General features: G+C 41.5%; 1 protein-coding gene across 3 annotated transcripts in view; it reads left to right on the top strand.

Moving 5' to 3' along the window:
- Positions 1–296: 296 nt before the first annotated feature.
- Positions 297–21873, top strand: part of SH3RF1 (SH3 domain containing ring finger 1) — a 179540-nt gene continuing 157963 nt past the window's right edge. Inside the window, exons 1-2 of one of the 3 annotated variants that reach the window (XM_027598818.2) lie at positions 297–653; positions 2570–3057. In XM_027598818.2, coding sequence (XP_027454619.1) covers positions 2665–3057 — 393 coding nt within the window. In that variant the 5' untranslated portion in view covers positions 297–653; positions 2570–2664. Of the gene's footprint in view, positions 654–841; positions 1017–2569; positions 3058–21873 lie in introns of those variants that run through there. The other 2 variants (XM_027598819.2, XM_027598816.2) reach the window with 2 other exon arrangements.

Raw genomic sequence — 21873 nt, 5'->3', positions numbered from 1 at the left:
GGTATAACAGCAAATCCCCACAACCGTTTTCCTCGCCTCTCTCCCCTCCCATTTTGAGTTTCTGGATCAGCAATCCTCCCAGCTGGCTCAGGTTTGTGCCCCGGGGAGGCAGCGTGATGTCTGGGTGCGGGCGGCGGCGGGCCGAGAATGGGCGTTTGGACAGCTGCCCTGGGACTGTTTCCACGCGGATCCAACATAACTCTCTCGGACCTGGGGGTAACAACACTTAACTCTCGCTCTACCAAGTGTCTCCGCAGGCCTGGGCGAACAGATGCAAAGGAAAGTGGGATCAGTTCCCGCCAGGGCTGCTCCCGCCCTTTCCCCGGCCCCGGCTCCGGCCCCTCCCGCGCCGCGGCGGGATCCGCCCCGAGTAGTCCGTCCGGGGCCGCCGGGCACCACTGGGCAGGAGGAGGACGCTGCCGGCCCCTGCCCCGTGGCGCCTTCCCTTTTCCCTCCGCCGCCACTCCCAACGCTCTCCTCCTCCGGTTGCTTCATTTTTCAGGCGTGTTTCCCTCAAGGGGAGGCGTGTGCCCCCACACCATCCATCTCCCTCGCTCCTGGGGACCCCGCTTCCTGGACTCTCGGCTCTCGCAGCGCCCCCTCAGGCCGCCGCCCCCATCGCGCCCCCGCGGGCGGGCGGGGACCGCGCGCAGGTACCTCAGCGCCAGGAGGAAGGCACGCCAGCCCCGCAGTTCCCGGAGGTGCCGCGCCCGCTCCGGGGGGAGGCGCTGTGGTGCGGGGCCGCCCCTTCGCGCCCCGGGCGCCCGCAGCTGCTCGGCCTCCTCCTCCTCCTCCTCTTCCTCCGCCCTCCTCGGCTGGGAAAGTGGGAGGTGGCGGCGGCGGCGTGTGTATGTGTGTGTGTGTGCGCGCGCGTGAGGGGGGCAGCAGAGAGGAGTCTCCGGGTGCCGCCGCGGCGTCAGAGACACTGCGAGCGGCGGGCGCGGCGGGGCCGCATCTGCATCGGTCTCCGCCGCCGCTGCGGGGCCGCGAACAAAGAGGAGGAGCCGAGGCGCGAGGTAGGGCGCGGGGCCGCGCGGGGAGCCGGCGCGGGCAGATCCTCGCGGCCGAGGAGGAGGTGGTCGGGGCGCCCCCCTCCCCTCCGCGCTGGTCCGTCCCTCAGTCTCTCCACCCTCGAGTCCCAGTGGGCCCGGAGCCGGGACGGTGCCGCGGCCTCGCTGCCTTCTCCCGGCAGAAAGCTGCCCGGGCTCCGTGCCGCGTTCTCCCGGGGCGCAGCCCAGCACTCCCTGCTCTCAGATGGCTCAGTCTCTCGGGGACTCCCGCCTCATCTCTGCGGCGTCATAGATGTTTCCCGAAAGCTGGCACTTTGTGGGGCTGACTTTCGCAACTTAAGGCTGCGGATTTATTTTTAAGTCCTTGAAAACTTCCAGCAGTCGTTCCGGGGGGGGGGGGGATTTATGTGCCCGGCCTGACCCAAAGGGTGGTGGAGAGGAGGCCGTTGAATGAGATCCCCGTTCCAGCACCGGCCGGGCAGCAGCCCTAACCTGGGACCCTCCCCTGCCCCTTGTCGCCGACACCTGGCTCCGGGGTGTGTCTGCGGCGAGCGGCCGCCGCGCCTCCCTGCGGGTCTGGAAGTACCTGAGCTTGGCAGCGTGGGAGAGGGGCGCAGCCCTGGGGCTCCCTGCTCCCCGGCTCTGTCAAGAACAGATGTTAATGCTTCCATCGAAATCTTTTTACCCTTTTTCTTCTAGGCATTCACATTTACATTTATTTTGGTGGTAGGGGGAGAGCGGTGCAGTCACTGGTTTAAGTGCTTTTTCCTGAATGGCCCCATTTTCATATCATGCTCACAGTTTTCAGTCCAGCATTCCATTCTCAAATTCTTTTGGTGATAATTTTGCCAGATTTTCTGAATGGGATTAGGACAAGCTGTTCAGAAATCCCTTTCAGAGTTTGTCAACCACTGCCCTGAAGGGTGCTTTTATTATTTCAGCTGCTTTCAAACAAATCTTTAGTTGTGTCCATTAGAATTGTCAACCTTCCGCTCATTTTGGTTGGGCAAGGTTGAACAGTTCTATTTTTAAGGCCAGCGAAGAAACATATGTATTTAATATTGGGATCCTTTACCACAAGTGATCATATGAGGCATGGTTTCTTAAACACTAAAGTAGCTTAAAGATTGGGAAGTTTGTTGGGTTTAAAAGTAATTTCAGGTAGAGGAAACTTTCAGTTGCTTCTGTTCAGCCTCTCATATGAGTTGAGGACTTTATTAAGGCAGGCAATATCACTTTGAGAGCTGAAGAAATCATGTTCTTTATTGCATTTCATAAATCCCATTTTATTGCAGGAATTCTGCATAGTACTTGATAGCTATTTCTGCACAGTGAACTCTTAGATATCTTTAGGGACTAATTTTGAATTGTTTAAAAAGCCCATTTTGTTTTTAATTGTTGACTTTGGAGTTCAGGAACCACATTCCAAAGCAAAGCTGCACTATTCAGAGGAAGCACTTTTGTGTACTTTTTGGTTCTTGGCTCCTCTGTGAACCTTTTCCCCCAAATAACAATACTAATTTTCTGTCTTCTCTCCTCCGCCTCCCCCATTACTCCAGAGCAAAGTCTGAAATGGATGTTACATGAATCACTTTAAGGGATGCACACAACTATGAACATTTCTGAAGCTTTTTTCTCAGTAAACTAGATAAAGATGGATGAATCTGCCCTGCTGGATCTTCTGGAGTGTCCTGTGTGTCTAGAGCGGCTTGACGCTTCGGCAAAAGTCTTGCCTTGCCAGCATACATTTTGCAAACGATGTTTGCTGGGGATTGTGGGTTCCCGAAATGAACTCAGATGTCCCGAGTGCAGGACTCTTGTTGGCTCGGGTGTTGAGGAGCTTCCAAGTAACATCCTGCTGGTCAGACTTCTGGATGGCATCAAGCAGAGGCCTTGGAAACCTGGCCCTGGTGGGGGCAGTGGGACGAACTGCACAAATGCATTAAGGGCGCAGAGCAGCTCTGTGGCTAATTGTAGCTCAAAAGATTTGCAGAGCTCCCAGGGCGGACAGCAGCCACGGGTGCAAGCTTGGAGCCCCCCGGTGAGGGTGAGTAGCCTGCAGAAGCAGTTTGGTGAATGACGGTGGTAAAAACTATGTTTTTCTTTATGCTTTAGCTTGATATTTTCTAAATCAGTTCATTGCTAAAGAAGCCACACTTAACTGGAACAGATAGGAAATTATGCCTCAGGATTTTTTTTTTCCTCTTTTTGGAATGAGAGTGGATATAAATGATAAATTTTTGTTTCTAAAAATTCTCTCCAGATAGTCTCTGTTACCTTTTAAGATAAATTTTGGGAAACAGGTAGCAATTATTCACTGAAATCTAAAACGAAGCAGTTTTTTGGTGCCCATTTTAAAATGGAAATATGGTGTGATTTTTCCCTTTTTCATGGAGTTGGGAGAACCATATTTAGGTATGTATGTGTACATATATATGTTATAAATATGTATGTGGGTGAATCATAAGTAGGAAATTAAACCTTAATTTTTTGGTGCATTGAACTATTCTAGCCATTCTCTTGGTTTTATGAATGCATAGCACAGAATTTACTGGTTGGAGGAATTCTTAACAAATCATGGCCACAGGTAGCCGAGTTTCGTTGCTGTAGCAACGAAATGTCATTTAGGACTATGGTGTAACAGAGAATCTAGCTTTATGTTGGGTTTTGCAGGGAGTGAAATGAAATGTTTCCATCAAAATGATTTTTCTTGGGTTTTGGGTTTGGGCTGAAATAATTTTAAATGAAGCTAAATATTTGAACAGTTACCATATTTTAAATTCTTAGAAGGTAAGGTATTCTGAATAAATCTATATTATGTTGTCGGTAATGGCATTCCATTAAGACACATTTTTCTCATTTTTGTAAAAATAAAAAGTAGTTATGGGCATCAGATAATTAAAACAATTTCATTTTTGTTGGAAGAAACAATTTCAATATTTGGCCAAACTGATAAAATGTATTTTTGAACAGTTAATTTGGATAAGAATTTTTTTTCCCCCCAAATATTCATGGTAACCACTCATAACTGACTTCTCTCATTTAGTGTTAGAACAGCCATTGGGATGGCATTAGATAGTATAAATTCACGGGTGTGAATATCAGAGGCTGTACCATTCCCTGGCTTCTTTCTCAAGCTCATCTTTTAAAATGATACAAAGTATTTATATCACTAGAGGTAAAATAGGAAAGGGTTTTAATTACTAGGAAACAATTTCTTCACTAGGCTATCAGGCTTATTTTGAGTTGTATTTAATTTTTTTTTTTTAAAGATAGTGAGAACTTTGGGTTAGGGTGGTTTTCTTTGCATATTTGAAGCCCACATGTTTGTGAGGTTGGTCTGCTTATAGCAGTTTTCTTGGATTTCCTTTCTTTTACGGAGTTTACTGGTGCATTGACTAGTGTACAGAGTCGTTAATATTTTAATCTCACAACCAGTGATCAAGTTGGTTATTTCTGAGACACTTAACCCAGGTCCGGTTAGCTTAATGAGGGAGTAGACTTGCTTCTTTGGAGATTTTGTTTCCTTGTTAATTAGACTAGAGCCGTTGTAGCTTCTGGCTATGCGTGGAAGTATCTTAGTTGTTGACACATTGCTTTACCTGTTATGAGGAATGCATTGAATGTTTGATTACTGACAAAGAGGAATTTAAGAAAAGGGCTCAAGTGTCAACCTAATGTCCTTTGAATTTTAAGTTTTCTTTCTAACATAAAAATTGACTGTGTAATGCTGTAATGTTCATTTATTTCAACTGCTAAGCTTTCAAAATTGAGCTTCACTTTTCTTGGGTAAATTATTTTGAGATTTTGATGATGTTAGTGTTATTTTTCTGGCTTATATGAGTTCCTAATTTGCTGCATGTTTTTTCTTTAGCATGAGGAAAATTATTTACTGAGAATCCCTGGTGAACTTGAGCCTTATAACTTGGATAAAATAGTTGAGGTTAATAAAACAGAAAATGATGTCTGTTATTTTAGGGGGTGGGGAGGCACAGAGAGCAGAGACAAAACAAGACACAAAATTACAAAACAAAAAACAAAACAAGAAAAAAAACAGTAATCTGAGTTCATGCAAATGCTGCAGTACTTGTAAAAATAGCAGTTTTATTTTCTATTCTAAAATAATTTCTCATTAGTAGTTACCGGTACCTTTTGCTTTCAAGTATTCAAAACAACCAGGGTTGCACAAATAAATAGTCCAGGTACCTGAAAGATAAGTACATCTCAGAAAATACTTTTAAAAAAGAAATCTGTAACATACAGACATGTGGAGGTTGTAATGCACTCCTTTGGACACTTTCCTGAGGTGAGTGACCATAATAAATTCCAAACATGCATTCTCCTCTCTTAGATGTTCTGACACAACCAAGTGGTGCATGAGCCTGTTTCCACATGTTGCATAAAGCTGAAAGTGATAACATGTGGAGTATTGCTTCAGTGTATTAGTTATGTTCTATGTTCCATTAGATTGTGACCATGTGGCTTTCTCATGCATTTAGCCGAGGTAGATTTGAGTGTTATCAGCGGATACAAACATTTCCAATGTGTGACACAGATCTTGTTCCCAGAATTTTAGTGTTTCCTGCCTAATATGAAGGAGAAAATGAAAAAGTGTTGGATTGGAGTCACCATAGGAATCCCATGTAAAGAATTCCTGTTGGTTTTAGGCCAAAGTTGAGCAGTGGAATGAGCCACAGGGAGAGGGGGACTGCAGATAATCTGTTTAAAGGGACTAAAAATACCTGCAGAAGATAGATAATATATAAAAAAAATATAATATACATGCAAAATTCCACATGGAAAACATGTTTAAATAATTTCGACAGAATTATGACATAGCAGAACAGTTAAATTTCTGCTTTCTATGAATGGTTCCATTGGTTCAAGATCTATTCATATCTGTGCACCTATCTGTCTAGAAATTATTAATGATCTCACACCGGCTTCTATCTCAGTGAGTTTATTCAGCAAAAATAAATCCACATAACCACTGATTTACACTAATTCCCACTTCATTTATTCTTTCCTTTAGCTAGCAAATATTTATTGAGCACCTACTGGGTGCCAGGCACTATTCTAGCTGTTCGGTAGGTAATGATGGATAAACCAGATACCGCTTCCACTTACGAACTTAGGAGTATGTGTCCATCTTGGGGGAGAGACACACATTAATAACATAATAACAATGCAAGTATGTAATTAAACTTGGTAAGTGTTATGACAGAAAGCTAGGGGAGGGGATAGGAGAAGGACCTGTGTTTAGTGTGAGGGTAAATGTGTGTGTGTGTGTGTGTGTGTGTGTGTGTGTGTGTGTTTGTGTGTTTGTGTGTGTGGTATCTTCAAAAGCTTACTTGAGAAAGGCATTTGAGCTGAGATCTTTTTTTTTTTAAAGATTTTTTTTTACTTATTCATCAGAGACAGAGAGAGAGAGAGGCAGAGGGAGAAGCAGGCTCCCAAGGAGCAGGGAGCCCGATGCGGGACTCGATCCCAGGACTCCGGGATCATGACCCGAGCCGAAGGCAGATGCCCAACCATCTGAGCCACCCAGGCGCCCTGAGCTGAGATCTTAAGGATAAAATGATATTAATTAGTTGAGAGAGGGCTGGGCAGGTGAAGGAGCAGGATAAGAGTATTCCAATGGCCTTGATCTGAAGTGGGACAGGGTATGGATCCTGTGAAGAACCAATGGAAGGTGAAGGTGGACTGAGCATGGGACAGGGATAGTGAGCTGAATGATGCCTCAAGTACAGTAATGTACAAGGCTTCAAGAGCCACCACAGGCCACATGGGGTTAAGGGCCAGATGAGTGGTAGAGCTAGTAAGTACTCTGCATTTGGGATTAGAAAGATGAATCATTAGGACTGAGCAGTCATCAGGGCTCAGAACGGAAATGGGAGTTTGGTGTCAAAGGACTGAGAGAGAAAGGGAACTCTAGATTTGGGAGGAACAGGTGAAATTTCCTTCTGCAAATGTAGAGTATGCTTTTGTTTCTCCATAGCTACCCTCACAACTCCTTTCTCTCCCTTTCCCTGTTGCTGACTATTATGGGCTGAATTGTGCCTCTGTGCCCCCATTCATAAGATGAAGTTGTTTCCCCTAGTACCTCAGAATGTGAATGTGTTTGGGGAATAGCGACTTTAAAGAGGTGATTAAGGTCAAATGAGGTCATATTGTGGGCCCTGATCCACAGTGTGACTGGTATTCTTTTTTTTTTTTTTTTTTTTGAGAGAGATCGAGAAGTGGGGAGAGGCAGAGGGAGAGAGAATCCTAAACAGGCTTCATGTCCAGCATGGAGTCCAACATGAGGCTTGATCTCATGACCCTGAGATTATGACCTGAGCCAAAACCAAGAGTCGGACGGACAGTGAACCCACTGAGCCACCCAGGTGCCCCATGACTGGTATTCTTATAAGAAGAGGGGATTGGGACACAGAGACCCAGAAGGAAGACCATGTGAAGACACACAAAGATGGATATCTGCAAACTAAGGAGAGAGGCTTCCAGAAGAACACAACCCTGCTGACAACTTGATCTTAGACTTAGCCTCCAAAACTGATGAAATAAGTATTTGTTGTTACAGCCAGTCAATCGGTATTACTTTGTTATGGCAGCCCCAGCAAACTAACACACTACTGTGGATGTACTCCTCAAGGCCAGCCCCTTGAATGGCCTCAGTCTACTGCCAATCCCTTCAGTCCTGGTTTCCCCAAAGACCTGCAAGTGGTCCACTCCTCTGGATGTGCAATAACTCTGAGAAGTTCTCTGGTCCCTCTACCACCCTCAACTGCCCAAGTGGCCTGGTATAGTTTCACAAAATAGACAATAAACCAGAAACAGAAAATTTTAGGTTGAGAGAAGGAAGCGTCAGGAGGAGAGAACTGTTTCTACTACTCGCTTATCTCTTGGGTTCTTCTGTAAGTGGAGTTTGGAGAGGGTGCTTTCCTGGGCATCATGGTGTCTGAGGCATTACCCAAAAGAGGTGGCAGAAAGAGAATTGAAGAAGGGTAGGGGAGAAAGTCAGGTCTACAGTGTGGCTCCGGGTAGGGTGTGAGAAACTACTGCTATGAATTGCCCCGTTGGCCATCTTTAACCTCCAGTCAGTGAACAGGTACCTGTGGAGAGTTTTTTTCTGGCTCAATTCTGGGCTATGATCTGACCTAGGACAGAGGTGGCTTTAATGCATGTTTCTGTTGAAAAAGAGTTTACCTGATGGGGAGGTAAAACACAGGAAACAACAAATAAGGCAGCATCAAGTGAAGCATCAAGCTGTGGGTTAAGAAATGGAATAAGTCTCTGTAGTGTAGTTTGTGTATTGTGGCCCCTGGAGTAAGTGTCTGGTCAAAGAGTGGACTGAGTGTGGATTAGGAAGGACAGGGCAGCACATGCTACCCTTCAGTGGAAGACTCAGCCCAACACTGACGTAGGAATTGATGTCTTCATTTGGTGGTTTGGATGAGGGAGGCATCTGGCTGTCTCTGAACGGCTGAGTTAAAATAGAAAACTGTTTGTTTTTGCCAAACAATGTCTGTTGCAGACATTATTGACTTCTTCTTTTATTTATCATTTCATTCTTGACCCCTGCTTTGGTCCTTATGTTCATCCTATCCCTGACTTGACTTTATTCCTGAGTCAAGCTCAATGTCTAGGGTTCAAGGCTCTGATTTGGGACTGGGATAGAAGGGTGGGATGGAGATGAGCCTGGCATGCGTACTGATTAGTAGTTAAAAAAAGAAATGCCTAATGACTCTTTTTTATGTTACATAAAGTATGTGACCATGATCATGTAAATCTCACAACAACCCTCAGGTTAAGTACTATTGTTATTTAAAAAGTTAAAAAGAATGTGAATTTCAAAATGAGTTCCTAAAAACATTCTGGTGGTAAAAAAAAAAAAATTCAATAATGTAGATGTACGATACGAAGTGTGTGTGTCATTCTAGATCTCTTCATATACATTTGTGTGTGTATACACATAGTTTTTTTTTTACCTAAATGGAATTTCATGCTCTGGGTATCTGATGATGTGATAGTTCATTTAATATATCTGGGAAACCTTTTCATGTCTGAGCACATATATCTGTCTCATTAAAAACACCCACAGCTGTTTATTGAGGTATAATATACATGCAGAGAAGTGCACCTATTTTAAGTGAACAACCCATTGAATTATCATGCTTCATTCTTTTTAAATGACTAGGATTTTTCTCCCTATTTTAAAAATTAAGGTAATACATGCTCATGGTAAGAAACTTAATGGTGGATAAGGATGTAGAGGAGAAAATCAAGACTTCTAATCTCTCCATTCTTAATCTCCAGGAATGACTACCATGAAGAGGTTTTCGTGTGTGTGTTTTTTTCCCCCAGGAAAAATATTAATAGAAATAGGATGACATCATATGTGCTCTTCTGCAATTTGAGATTTTCTGTTTAATGATGTATCTTTCATAGCTTTCCATATCTACTGTCACTGATGTATAGGAGGGTATTCTGTACTATCATTCTCATTTTGGGGATGTGGAAAGGATGTCAGAAAGAGGCTGAATAACTTGTTCTAGGTCTCCCAGCTAGAAAGTGATGGAGATAGGGTTCCACCCTCACCTGTCTGATGCCAAGAGCTTCCTTCCCTTACCCACACTCTACTTCAGTGACAGACATTCTTCCTGGGTCCTCGTGCTACTTATAACAGAGACAGCTTTTAAGTGGAAGTTCTTGTGTTCTTACTGTCCTTGCTGTGTTCACTGTTGTTGTTTTAAAGGGACAAATGAAGCTCCTTTACGGTGACAGTAGACCAGGAAACCAGACCTTCTTTAGCTTGGTGCATGGGAGGAGTGTGGTTTGGAGGTGAGAGGTTGTGGCCTCCAGTTCCAATGCTGCCATCAACCGTCTGTTTGGCTTTTCTGGGCTTTATTTCTTTAGCACAGAACTGCAAAACCTTAGGTCCCCGTGCTCCATGCAAGGAGTTGAGGGGAGAAGGATTGCTGAGTTTGGTTCATCTTGCACTTCTCAAAACCCTTTGTGGTATCTGGCACATAGTACACACTCAAAAAGAGATTTGTTGAATGAATGTTTATTAGTTTCCTGGAGCTGCTATAGCAAAGTACCACAAACTGGGTGGCTTAGAACAACAGAAGTTTACTTTCTCACAATTTTGGAGGCCAGAGTCTGAAATCAGGATATTGGCAGAGCCAGGCTCTTTCTGAACCTTTCAGGGGAGAGTCCTTCCTTGCCTCTTCCTAGCTTCTGGTGGTTCTGGCAGTCCTTGGTGTTCCTTGGCTTGTGGATATAGCACTCCGGTCTTTGCCTCCATATTCACATGCCTTCCCAGTGTGTCTGTGTCCAAATTTCCCTCTTCTTATGAGGACACAGTCATTGGATTAGGGCCTACCCGAAACTAATATGACTCCATCTTAACTTGATTGTATCAGCTAGACTCTATTTCCAAATAAGGCCGCATTCACAGGTATTGGGGGTTAGAACCTGAGCATATTTTTTTAGGGGACACAATTCAACCCATAACAGAGTGAATGAATGCAGGAATGAATGACTGAGTGAATTCTAATCACCTTCTAAGGATCCTAGCTGTACATTTTCTCAACAACTTATTTGTCCTTAACCCCTTTCTTTGTGTTGTTTCCTCACCATCTATAAAAATGGATTAACACTTCCTCTACTGATTAATAGGTTGCCTTGTGGATAAATGCAAGAACTGATGTGCAACCATTTTGAAAATTATAAAGTCCATGTAAATGGATGCATTATTATTAGTATCATTACTCTAAAAATGATCAGTCTTCCTCACAAGGAATATAATATCATTTCTATTTGGATGACAAGAACCAAATAATTGAGAAGAAATTTAAAAGATCACAAAACGAATATAGAGCTATGCAAAAGGAGGACTTAAGCTCAGTTGTTTTGGTCCCTTCCCTGTGAGAAACAGCCTAATGAATGTTCATTCTCTCTGGCTACCCCTGGGGGGTTCTTTGCCCATTTCTCCCATTTTGATTACCATTCCCTCAGCCCTTATTTCTCCTGTGGCTGATTGAAAGAGAGGAAGGGAAGGGGAGGTTATTCTGTTGTTGCTGGCTGAACAGAGAAAGGGAGGAAAATGAGATACAATCTACTTTTGCTTTAGTCCTAAGCCCTTGCTGTTCTTCCTGCTCTCTGAAAAGCCTCACCTCTGCCGCTGGTTCTCTGGCTTCGGCCCCTCAACCCAGCTACAGCCTCTGCTGGTGTAGAACTTCTGTAGTTTGTTCACTTCTCTGCCTTCTAGCCACCTTGTATTCTGTCATGCAACCGTGGTCTGCGTTTTCCAAGCGGCTAAGAGGGGGGAAATGGGAGAGATGTTGGAACAGGAAGGGGGAGAAGGAGAGCAAGCACTCCTGTGTCATTCCGTTTCCTTCCTTGAGTTGTTTTTCCAGGTTGCATCCACAGATTGCTCATTTTGCCCCATAATTAGTCTCTGGGCTGGGGAAAAGGAAGGTTAAAAATAGATACAAAAAAGGTAGGGGCAATCTGTTAATACCTACCTCCACTTCACCCTTCCAAGAGTCCCTGGCTCCTTTTTGCGTACCTCTATTCCTTAACTGTCCTCCTCTGCTGGGAAGAATGCTGGCTTTTCCCTACCACAGTCAGGCACTCGCTCTGTTTATTAATCCATACCCTCTCCAGTCCGTTGCATTAATATGGTTTAAGTAAACCTGAGACAATACATGAAAAGCCTTTTTCATTTTAAGGTCAAAAGACAAATGACTTTGTAGTTCACTTTCTAGCAGGATTCTTTACGAGGATCCGCAATAGTAGAGCAACATGGTATGCATAGTACAGTATAGTAAGAATACTTGTGATAGAAATATTATGTATAGGGGTGCCTGGGTGGCTCAGTTGGTTAAGCGACTGCCTTCGGCTCAGGTCATGATCCTGGAGTCCCGGGATCGAGTCCCACATCGGGCTCCCTGCTCAGCAGGGAGTCTGCTTCTCCCTCTGACCCTCTTCCCTCTCGTGCTGTCTCTCATTCTCTCTCTCTCTCTCTCTCTCTCAAATAAATAAATAAAACCTTAAAAAAAAGAAATATTATGTATAGTAACATAGTGTAGTGAGGAACTCAGATATCAAATCAGATGTCAAGTCAGGCAAGCCTCTTTCTTTTACATAGCAACATAGTGTAGTGAGGTGTACTTGCGATGGAAATAGTACACTTGGAAACAGCTTTGCTAGTAAGGCTCCCTCACTGTGGAACTTAGACCCCTCACCCTCCCAAAGCTTTTATCAGAAAGAATGTGTCTATCTCTCCACTTTTTTTTTTTTTTTAATTTCAGAGACCTTGAAAGTAGTAACCTTAAAAAAGAAAAATTCTGAGCCCCAGTCACCCTTTCTGTGGTCTTGCAATCCTTTGCAGTGTATGTGCCTGCCAATGCTTAGTCAAGAGGATGGTAACAGTTGCTTCATGAATGGTGACATATGGGTATCTGTAAACACAGCCATGTTAAAGATAAATGTGTGAGTGGGCTCTTCCGGGGTAGCAGGGAAGGGAGTGGAGGTGCCATTTCAAATGGTTGACAGTAGCAGTTAAGTAGTAGACCATTTGAGTTGTGAAACGTGGATAAAAGGGAGCAGTAGGAGGATGTGCAAATGAATTTTTAAGTTCTATTAAATATAGTGCAGAAAGGCAAGGACTATCAAGTTTGAACATTTTTCTGTTAGCCTAAGGAAATAAAAAATTCCTTATTTTTTGCAAGAAAAAATCCCTTTGAAACAGTCTATTTTTATTGTTTATAATGTTGCAGTGAATAAACAGGAGTGGATTTTCATTATTTTGAGTTGTAGTGAGTGGTCCTAAGCAATGAAGAATTATACAGAAATAAAATTGAAGGTTATTATAGGGTGCTCCATATCTAGTTTTAATTATGTGAGGGATGCCCCTACCCCCCAATAAAACAATAGCAAGTAGAGTAAAAATATCAGTGTGGGATACCAATACCCCTGGTATCTGTATAAGTTTCTTGGAAGTGTATTTGAGCACTAATGTTTAAAAGTTGAACATTGATTTGTTATAAGGAGATACAATTCCTCTAGAGCTAGAAACATATGTACACTCCTAATTACAATAACTACTTAGTTTTTAAAGAGTTTTAAAAGTCTCTTAACACATAGATTAAATATTATATGTAAAAAATTAAATTTCAAGCAAATTTTTATTTGCTGAGCTTATTCAAAGTGGTATGTAGTTAGCAAATCTCAGTTTTTCCCGTTAAGCGTTGTGTTTTAAGCACACTTTTGATGAATTGTTTCTAGTATTTCATATGTTTTTCCTTTTTTCCTCCACAGTTGAACACAGCTGAGGAGCTTAAGTCTATAGGCTAAATATTTTTGCCATTTTTGGTGGGCCTAATTATTTTCATTCAGCATTATGTATTTCATATGATACTATGTGCTGGAATTAACACTTTCATTTTTCTCTCTTCTGTTCATTTTTATAAAACAAGTCTGGAACATTAGACGATATTAAAAACCTGAATTCTGTTGTACAAAGACAGTGATGCAGCTGAAATTAGTGTGTTAATTGAAAGGCACCATCATGTGACAGCTCAAAATGTCTCTATATTCCAAGAAAGTCCTATTCCGATGTCAAAAAGTATTGGGTGTCAATGTAGGAGTATGAAAATGTGTGCTATGTAGAAGTTGGGGATCGCCTCCTACATAGTGGCAAGAACGATGGAGACCTGGTTTCTCCTGCTGGCTGTATGACTTTATGTGGGTGATTTCTCTTTTACAGGCTGTGGTTTCCTTTTTTAAAATGAGGGCTTGTCTGATATCGTTCTTTTGCTTCCTTGACTTTTTGAAATTATTGTGCTAGCAAAGGCCACTTTGACATTGAACGTGAAGAACAAACTGAGGTTGGTGTCGGCTATCATCTTGGTGCAATGAGGTGAAAGGTGCCTCTCAAGAGTCACCCACGGACACCAGACTCTAATATCCTCTGAGAAGCCCATGCTTCAGGCTGCCACAGGAACCTTCAGAGGAACTGCTGGATAATCTGGGAGTTGAGATGTGAGGCAGAACAGAAAAACAAGGACAGTGTAGGGAAGCCTGATTTGAGATCAGGCTGCACGGAGGGCTGGTTTGCTTGATGGGCCTCTTCTCCCTGGAATGATCTGCCTTTGTTATGCCTGAATATTACCTTCATGTGGTTGTCACACCGCCTAAAATTCTGACAGTTGGAGATTGTCCACGTATTAAAATATTCTGCTCTTTGGAAGGGTATGAAATCATCGAAATATGTTGCTTTTCTCATTCTTACTGACTTGAGAACACCCACTCTGATGGACAGGATTCTTTATACTGCAAGGGGGAGATGGAAGTAACTGAGCTTCTTTGAGGTCAGACAAGCCTGGATGAAGGGAGTGCAGTGAGGGGCTTACGTGGGGTGACCATGTAATTTATCCTCTACACTTTTGAGCGTGAAGGGATGCTTTTGATAATTTTGCAGAGTCAACAGGGGTAAACTGGGTCTTTCTGGGGCAAACAAGGCCATATGGTCATCCTAGCTGAGGGCAGTGTGAGCAGGCCCAGGAAATAGAAGAAAGTTTCATCAAGTATGGGGAGGATGCCAAAGAATACAGAAGCTCTTTCAAACATTTTCAGGCGAAATGCAAGAGAATTGATTTCTTCCTCTGAATGCTTCTTTCTGTGGGCTCTGTGGTTTTTGCTGGAGAGAAAATGTGATGTAGTAGGAAAGGCAGGGGATATAGCCGTAGGCAGACCTTCCTCTATTCTTTGTTATCTGTGTGGCTCTTGGGCATGTTACCTCATTAGCCTAATTTCTTCATTTGTAAAATGATGCAGGTCTGCTTTCCAGGGTTGTGAGGATTGTATGAGATAAAGAATGTTGAGTGTCTAGGACCTAGTTAGACATTCAGTAAATGTTAGTACCTTCTGTTTTTTCTCTTTCCAGAAATTAGGATGTTTAGTACCTTGTATCAGTTATATTGTAAAATAACCTGTGTGCGTGTGTGTGTGCACACCCGTGTGCTCGTGCATGTGGGCGTATGTAGTCTGGTCATTTAATTAATCCACATTTACAATGTTAAGGCCACAGGAAATTTTGTTCTCTTTTCAACAAGACAGACTTTAGGTGCACAAGCTGTTCATCAGTTAGTGCCTACACATGATGCTAAATATCTGGTTTAAGTCCTGCTTCTACCACTAACTGTGGTGTGACACTGGTTCTCGGGGCCTCATCTGTGAAAGGAGATGGTGAGCAACATTATCTCTCATACCTCTTCCTGTTCTCTCATCCTATAAGAGACCCAGCCGGTGGAATTCATTGTATGTTAGACCATCTGTGACTGTTTTCATTGCCTGCCTGCCTGCCTTCCTGCCTTCATTCTTGCTGTGGGGAAAATAATAGTTCAAGTAATTTAGAATACTGATCTTTGATTTTGTTCCTTGCTATAGTATTAAAAAAACTTAGATCTCTAAAACTTCTGTAAGGGAAACTAGCTGTGCTTTGTAGTACAGATTTTGTGCAGTGCACTAATTTTTTTAAAAATTAGTGTTAGGATTTTTATGCCCTCACACGGGTCCTTGAATGCCACTGTTGGATATAGAATGTGTGTGTGTTTTATTCCTTTGTGGCTGAGTTTTGTTTACCATTCCTACCCTTTCCTGCCCCTCCTTCCATAGAGCATCAAGATTATGTTCCTTAAATAGATATTACTGGTCGGTTTAATCATGTTTTCATTATTTTTATATCTCCTATCTAGAGCAACTGATTGCTGTTTTTATGCGATTAGAGCCATCTCTGACTAAATAAATGCCTTTATGTAACTGATAACTTTCTGATGAATTTTTAAAATGCTGCAACAGTGAAGAGCCTTGCTATGCTTCAACTTTAAGCAAGTTTGTATGTTTTTTTTAATGAAGCTTCTATTTATAGTTAAAATATTCACTTCCTGAGTTTGAAGGGTAAAAAAGGACACTGAGTGAACATTTTATGAAGATGATCATCTACTGCATTTAAAAAAAACCTCTTGTAAAGGGCATTTCAAAAGCTGGTTGGTAACTTATTCCTGTGACTTGCAAGTTTCATCGCCAGGAAGTTCCTTCTTTTGTATCAAATACAAATCCCTGTCCTTGCAAGTTAATCACATTCCTCTAGTCTCGTCCTTAATGGAAAAGAAGTGTTCCCTTGTATACTCTCCTTCATAACCTGGCAGGCGGTTGTGCAGCCAGACCTCCTCCCTTAGCCATCTTTTATCTGTCCTAAGTAACTGCATTTCCTTTACATGTCCTCTTAGGACTCATTTCCTAACATTTTAATCATTTTAGTCGGTCTCCTTTGGATGCTGTCCAACTTCTCATCTTGCTTGGGTTCAGGTCCAGAATAGCTCTTAGCGCAGTAATAAAGTTCTGAATAGATCATCATGCTGTGGCAGGCTATCACATGATCCTCCTGAGCATGCTGCTTGTTTTTACTTCCTGATACTATGGATCTTTAAAAATAACTCACTGTATTGCTGATTCATACTTTGCCTAGACCCTCAGAGTTTCTCTTATGTGAATTTGCTTTCCCCCTATCCTTATATGAGTGGTTAATTTTTATTATCTTTCTAATTAAACTGCCTCCTGTTGTTCCGATAATCCTTATGGTAGCGCCAGCAATTTGCAGCAATCAACGGGAACAGAAAAGTGTCAATCCAAAATGCTATCTCTTTAATAGATATTTGTAATTAAATGGATGCTTGTTCTTAAATACATATATAACCTGTTTATCCTCTGTCCTCATTTGATATTTGATTGTTCTCTAATTAATTGTGTTTTAGCTTTGTCTCCTGAACCAAGTTGTAAGTAACTTGAGAGCAGGAACTCTTGTGTTTTATATCTCTTTTCTGTTCTTTACTGTTGAAAATTAGGTGTTCAGTTCGGTAAGTACATCTTGATGGGGTTGATAGATTCTTCGCATTCCAGAATCCCAAAGTCCATTTGAACACATTCACATCTTCATAAGAGAGACTGCCTAACCACATGTATATTTTTGGTACACTTAATCATATTCAGTTCTCCATTATTTAAGTCAGCAATGAAAGTATTACCCAAAGGCTGGGTAAACCCTCATGAAACTTGGCTGTAATTGGATCCTGAATAACAGTTCACTTGAGGGTGGCCCTTGAAACATTTGTGTTACACCCACCATGGTGGTCTGGAAATCATGTTTTCCTAGTTTATTAGAAAGAATGTTCTGCTGAATTGAATCAGAAGCCTTACAAAAGTTAAAATATGTGATCTGTTATCTCCTATCCCCCAGGCACCTCATCGTTCTGACATAGAGGAAAATGAAATGAATCTAATAGGAATTAGCTATCCAACAGTCATGTTGATCTTTACCAAACACCTTGTGATTTCTCTGCTTGCATATCTACTTTTGGAATGCAAACGTTACATGTAATAAAGGCCTCTGTTTTGTTGCAGATTATCTATATACTAAGTAATTCCTGTGGTAGGTAATCCTATGGATGGTAGGAAGCACATGTAATGATGTGGTTTGAAATAGCACCTCCACATTCTAATTCCTGTAAGAGGCAATGTGCACATTCAAAGTAAAATTAAAATTCTCGAGAATGAAGTGGGCGGGGGGGGGGGAAGGCAGTTAGAAGAATAAATTAGCCACAAGTGACTCTTTCCAATTCTCAAATTATAAGCCAGCTAGCTATGATGTGAAATATGACAAGGACCCCAGGCAGTTCAGATATCTGCAAGTCTGATATTCTGTGATTGCTAATGTAGCAAATAGTTAACTATAATGCATGGAAATACCTCAGGTTATTATTACTTCTCTCAGGAGGCTAAGCTATGTGATACCTACCAATAAGTAACACTAGATCCACCTAACATTTCATTACAGATGAAAGAGAATGGCATATCTCGAGGAATGGCACGTTAGGAAGGCTTGGTAACTTTAGAAATGTGTCACGCTGTGGTTTTTAGGTATGCAGTGAATGAAGAGCTTTGTGTGGAAGGGGTAAAAATGCTCTGTGAATACTTATTATGTAAATTTGTGTGTTTTGCTAGGTTTATGTACGTTTCTTCTTTGTGATCCCAGCTTTCCTTATTTCCTGGACTGAGAAGCGAGTTTATTTTTCACGTTAACCTGATATGTAAATTGGTCAGCCCCCACTGGTGGCTTTTTTCTCCTTCCAATTTAGTGGTGTCAGGTCAGTATCTGGGCAGGTGGTACCCATCATTAGCAATTAGCTAGTGTCTTGTCTGTCAATGCAGCCATGCTCTAAGCCACCCAGCCCTTCTGTGACTGGGGTTGTTTGACCAGCTTGGGATTTATTTAATGTTGCTTAGTTTAGTGATAAATGTTGAAATTGAAAATGTATTAAAACAGAGATTGTGTTTAATGCATGCATGTTATCAGTCATTTGGTACACATTTCCTCTCTGTATCTGGAGTGAAAGGTCACCATTTCTTGGCACTTTTATCAGACATACTGGGATATTAAGCCAAAGAATAGAATAGGTGGGTTAAAGATAGATTGAGGACAAAGCTCATTTATAGTTTGATACTTAATATCAGTTTTCCTAGTTAGTCGAGTGTCATCTGACAGGTATGCAGAGTTGCTAATTATTGGCAGCCATGTACTGAATAATACTGTCTGCATAGGTGGGGAGTAATTAGATTGCAATGATATATCTGTAGCTTTAGTATGAAAATAGTAGCAATTTTAGTTTGGCCCCCAAATCACTTTTACATGGTCATGAAATCATTTTAAGAGCTGATCTGGGACGCCTGGGTGGCTCAGTTGGTTAAGCGTCTGCCTTCGGCTCATGATCCCAGGGTCCTGAGATTGAGTCTGGCTTTGGGCTCCTTGCTCTGCGGGAAGCCTGCTTCTCCCTCCGCCTGCTGCTCCCTCTGCTTGTGCGCTCTCTCTGTCTCTCTCTATGACAAATAAAAATCTTAAAAAAAAAAACAAAACTGATCTTATGGAACAATGTATATCTGGATTTAAGAAAATAAATTCTTGACTACCTGACCTTAAGGGAAAATATGTAACAAGATGTTTTGTGATCTTGAGTGAACTAATCAGTTGAACGAACTAATGAACTTGAGTAAACAAATATTTTAGTAACTGTTCTGCTTGTTGCATCTAGGTTAGCAGTGAATGAATTCATTCTGTTCTCAAATAACTTGTTTTGCATTGATATCACTGTTTGAAAAAGTAAGCTATAATAAATTTCATAAGCTGGGAGACTCAGCATGCCTTAAAATGTGAAAATGCCAGGCTTCCTTTTATATACTGAAACATGGGGTTAATTGCCTTTATTTTCCACATCTTACAAAGTTCTTGAGTCTCTGGACAGCATACCAGAGTCCTTATTTCTGTAGATATGCAGTCTATCATTTCCAGTCTCCAGCTGATAAATACCCTTATTTGGCACAAACACATATGATCAAAGGTGATCTGAATAGTATACAGGTTTGATTAATGAATACACTAGGCTTTTCCTTAAGGTTTGAACAAAGAATGGTATCACAAACAGTTTTGTTAATAAAATAAATAGGGGTTAAAGATTGGAACCGTTTCTAGTAGACTGTGCAGCCCTAAATCTTTCAAAAGTAATGAAGCAGTTTTCTGAAACAGATTGTGTTTCCTTATGAAGGAAGCCACCTTTGTTCCATGTCACTGATGCATTCTTTATAGGTGAGGTCACTCTGCATTGCTGATATCTTTTTCCTTTCATAAAAGGGAGATGTGGACCGCTCCCAGTGCATTCCATTTCTCACAGTCCATAAAATAAGGCTTAAATGTACCTGTCCATTAAAAGCTTTTGAAGGACGAAAGCCAACCTCAGAGGCTTTGTGAACCATGAATTGACAATAAAGACAGTATGCTTCTGTTTTTCACATAGCCTGTTTAAGGACAAAAGAACTATTCACTCCTACATGACTTTCATGTAGTTATAATAAAAGATAGGAGGATGGTCATCTTGTTTTGTGCATGATTTTAAGGCTGCTTAACTGAGATTATTTGAAATCATAGTTTTCAATTATTCAAACTAATAAAGTCACTGAGAGGGATGTGTGGTATAAAGTATATAAACATCTTTATGTCTGTTTCTTTTGACAGAATTAAATTTAAGAAGTTAGCTCCTCAACCCCCACAAAATCTAAAGGGTTAAAGCGTTTACAGATTATCAGGTTAAGCTTTAACTCTTGAAATAGTCTGACTAATCTTCCTCCTCTACATGTGTCTCCTAGAGTTCCCTTAACATCTCAGTATGAGGTGACACTCTCTTGCTCAAAACTATATAATGGCCCATTAGACTGAAACAGTATAACTGAGCCACGTCTTTTCCTCCACCTTATCTTTTAAGCCTATATATTTTGCTTCAGCCATACAAGTTTTCTTTTTATTTATCAAACCATCAAGACCTGGGCCATTTGTACCTGGGGCCATTTGGAACCTGGAAGGAAGTTCTGCTTTTACCCAGATTTCAGGATAGCTTGCTTCTTAAGTTTGATTTCTTCTCAGATGTTACATCCTTGGAAGGGTCTTCTCTGATTGCCATATCCAATCTTCTAGTCTGATAGATTTATTTTTCCTTATAGCACTTATGTCCACTTAAAATTTTATATTTACTTTGTCCTCCCCCACTTCCCACTACCCCCAATAGTAAGCTCTATGAGGGCCAGGACTTTGCTTAAATTTACCAGTCGTTATACCCAGCAGCTAGAACACTGCCTGGTACAAAGTAGGCCCTTGGTAAGAATTTTTTTTTTTTCCTCCCTCGGTAAGAATTTATTTAACAAATCAGTGAATGAGTTTTACTTGATGTAGGTTGGCCTTAATAACTCTGCAAACTTCATGTTGAAAAAATAATGGCAAATGGGAATATGATTGTCGATCATTCAGGTGTTTAAGTTAGAACTGAAAAGTTTTATAGATGAGTGAATTAAAGTGTCATATTGGCTTATTTGGTAATTCATTTTGTATTGTTTTATGAAGGTAAATGTGGAGTGAATTAAAAAATAATCTTGCTGTGAGCCTTTTTATTTCCAATCCAGGAGATAAGCAACATGATTTCAAACTATAGCACTGTCTCTGTTTTTAGCTTTTAGAAATGAATACACACCCTTTATAACTGAAGTGTCAGTGTACTTTAGTACTTGTACCTTTAAAGCTACCCAGAACACCAGATAATGAGGGCATGGAAAGGAGCACTGTCTTTTTCATATATTTCTGCAAACTCCTGTGCTTAACATATTCTTTAGAAGAGAAGTGACATTGTTTTCTGTACCTAAAACTGTTTAAGGAGTGGGTGGAAACACCTATTAATCTTGGCTGTGTCGTGACTTGAGAATATTTCCTCATAGGATGTCGGGGAGATTCAAATTAGCCTACAGGTATCCATTTTTTTCCTTTGCAAAATAATAGTACTGAGTTGTGGGTTGATTCTGTTGATTAATATCAACAGAATGAGCCTGTTGATTAATATCAAAAATAAAGTTCTTTTTTCTAATCTAGTATGGCTATGTGCATTATATATAAAATTCACTTAAGTGTCTCTGTAGACACTTATAAAAATGATCACAGTCACCTGTTTCACCAGTTACTGTCCTTAAATCTGCAGTTTTTTCTAGCTTATTGACATGGAGTCCTTGCTGAAAACTTATTTTTCCCATTGTTGCCCTATGTGCATCCGATAGAGGAATGGATCCTTGTATTTCTTTTCACTAACAGATAATTCTGTGTTTTTCCATCTATTGGTACTCAGTCTGCTTTCCACTTAGAATTAGAGGTTGCCCCTCCTCCCCACTAATGATTCTGGGGCAGTTCTGCAAGGTCACTGTACATAGG

This window comes from Zalophus californianus, chromosome 2 (genome assembly GCF_009762305.2).
Source record: "Zalophus californianus isolate mZalCal1 chromosome 2, mZalCal1.pri.v2, whole genome shotgun sequence".
NCBI lineage: Eukaryota > Metazoa > Chordata > Mammalia > Carnivora > Otariidae > Zalophus > Zalophus californianus.
Note: the sequence above shows the minus strand (reverse complement) of the source record. Positions and strands in the feature narration are given on the sequence as shown.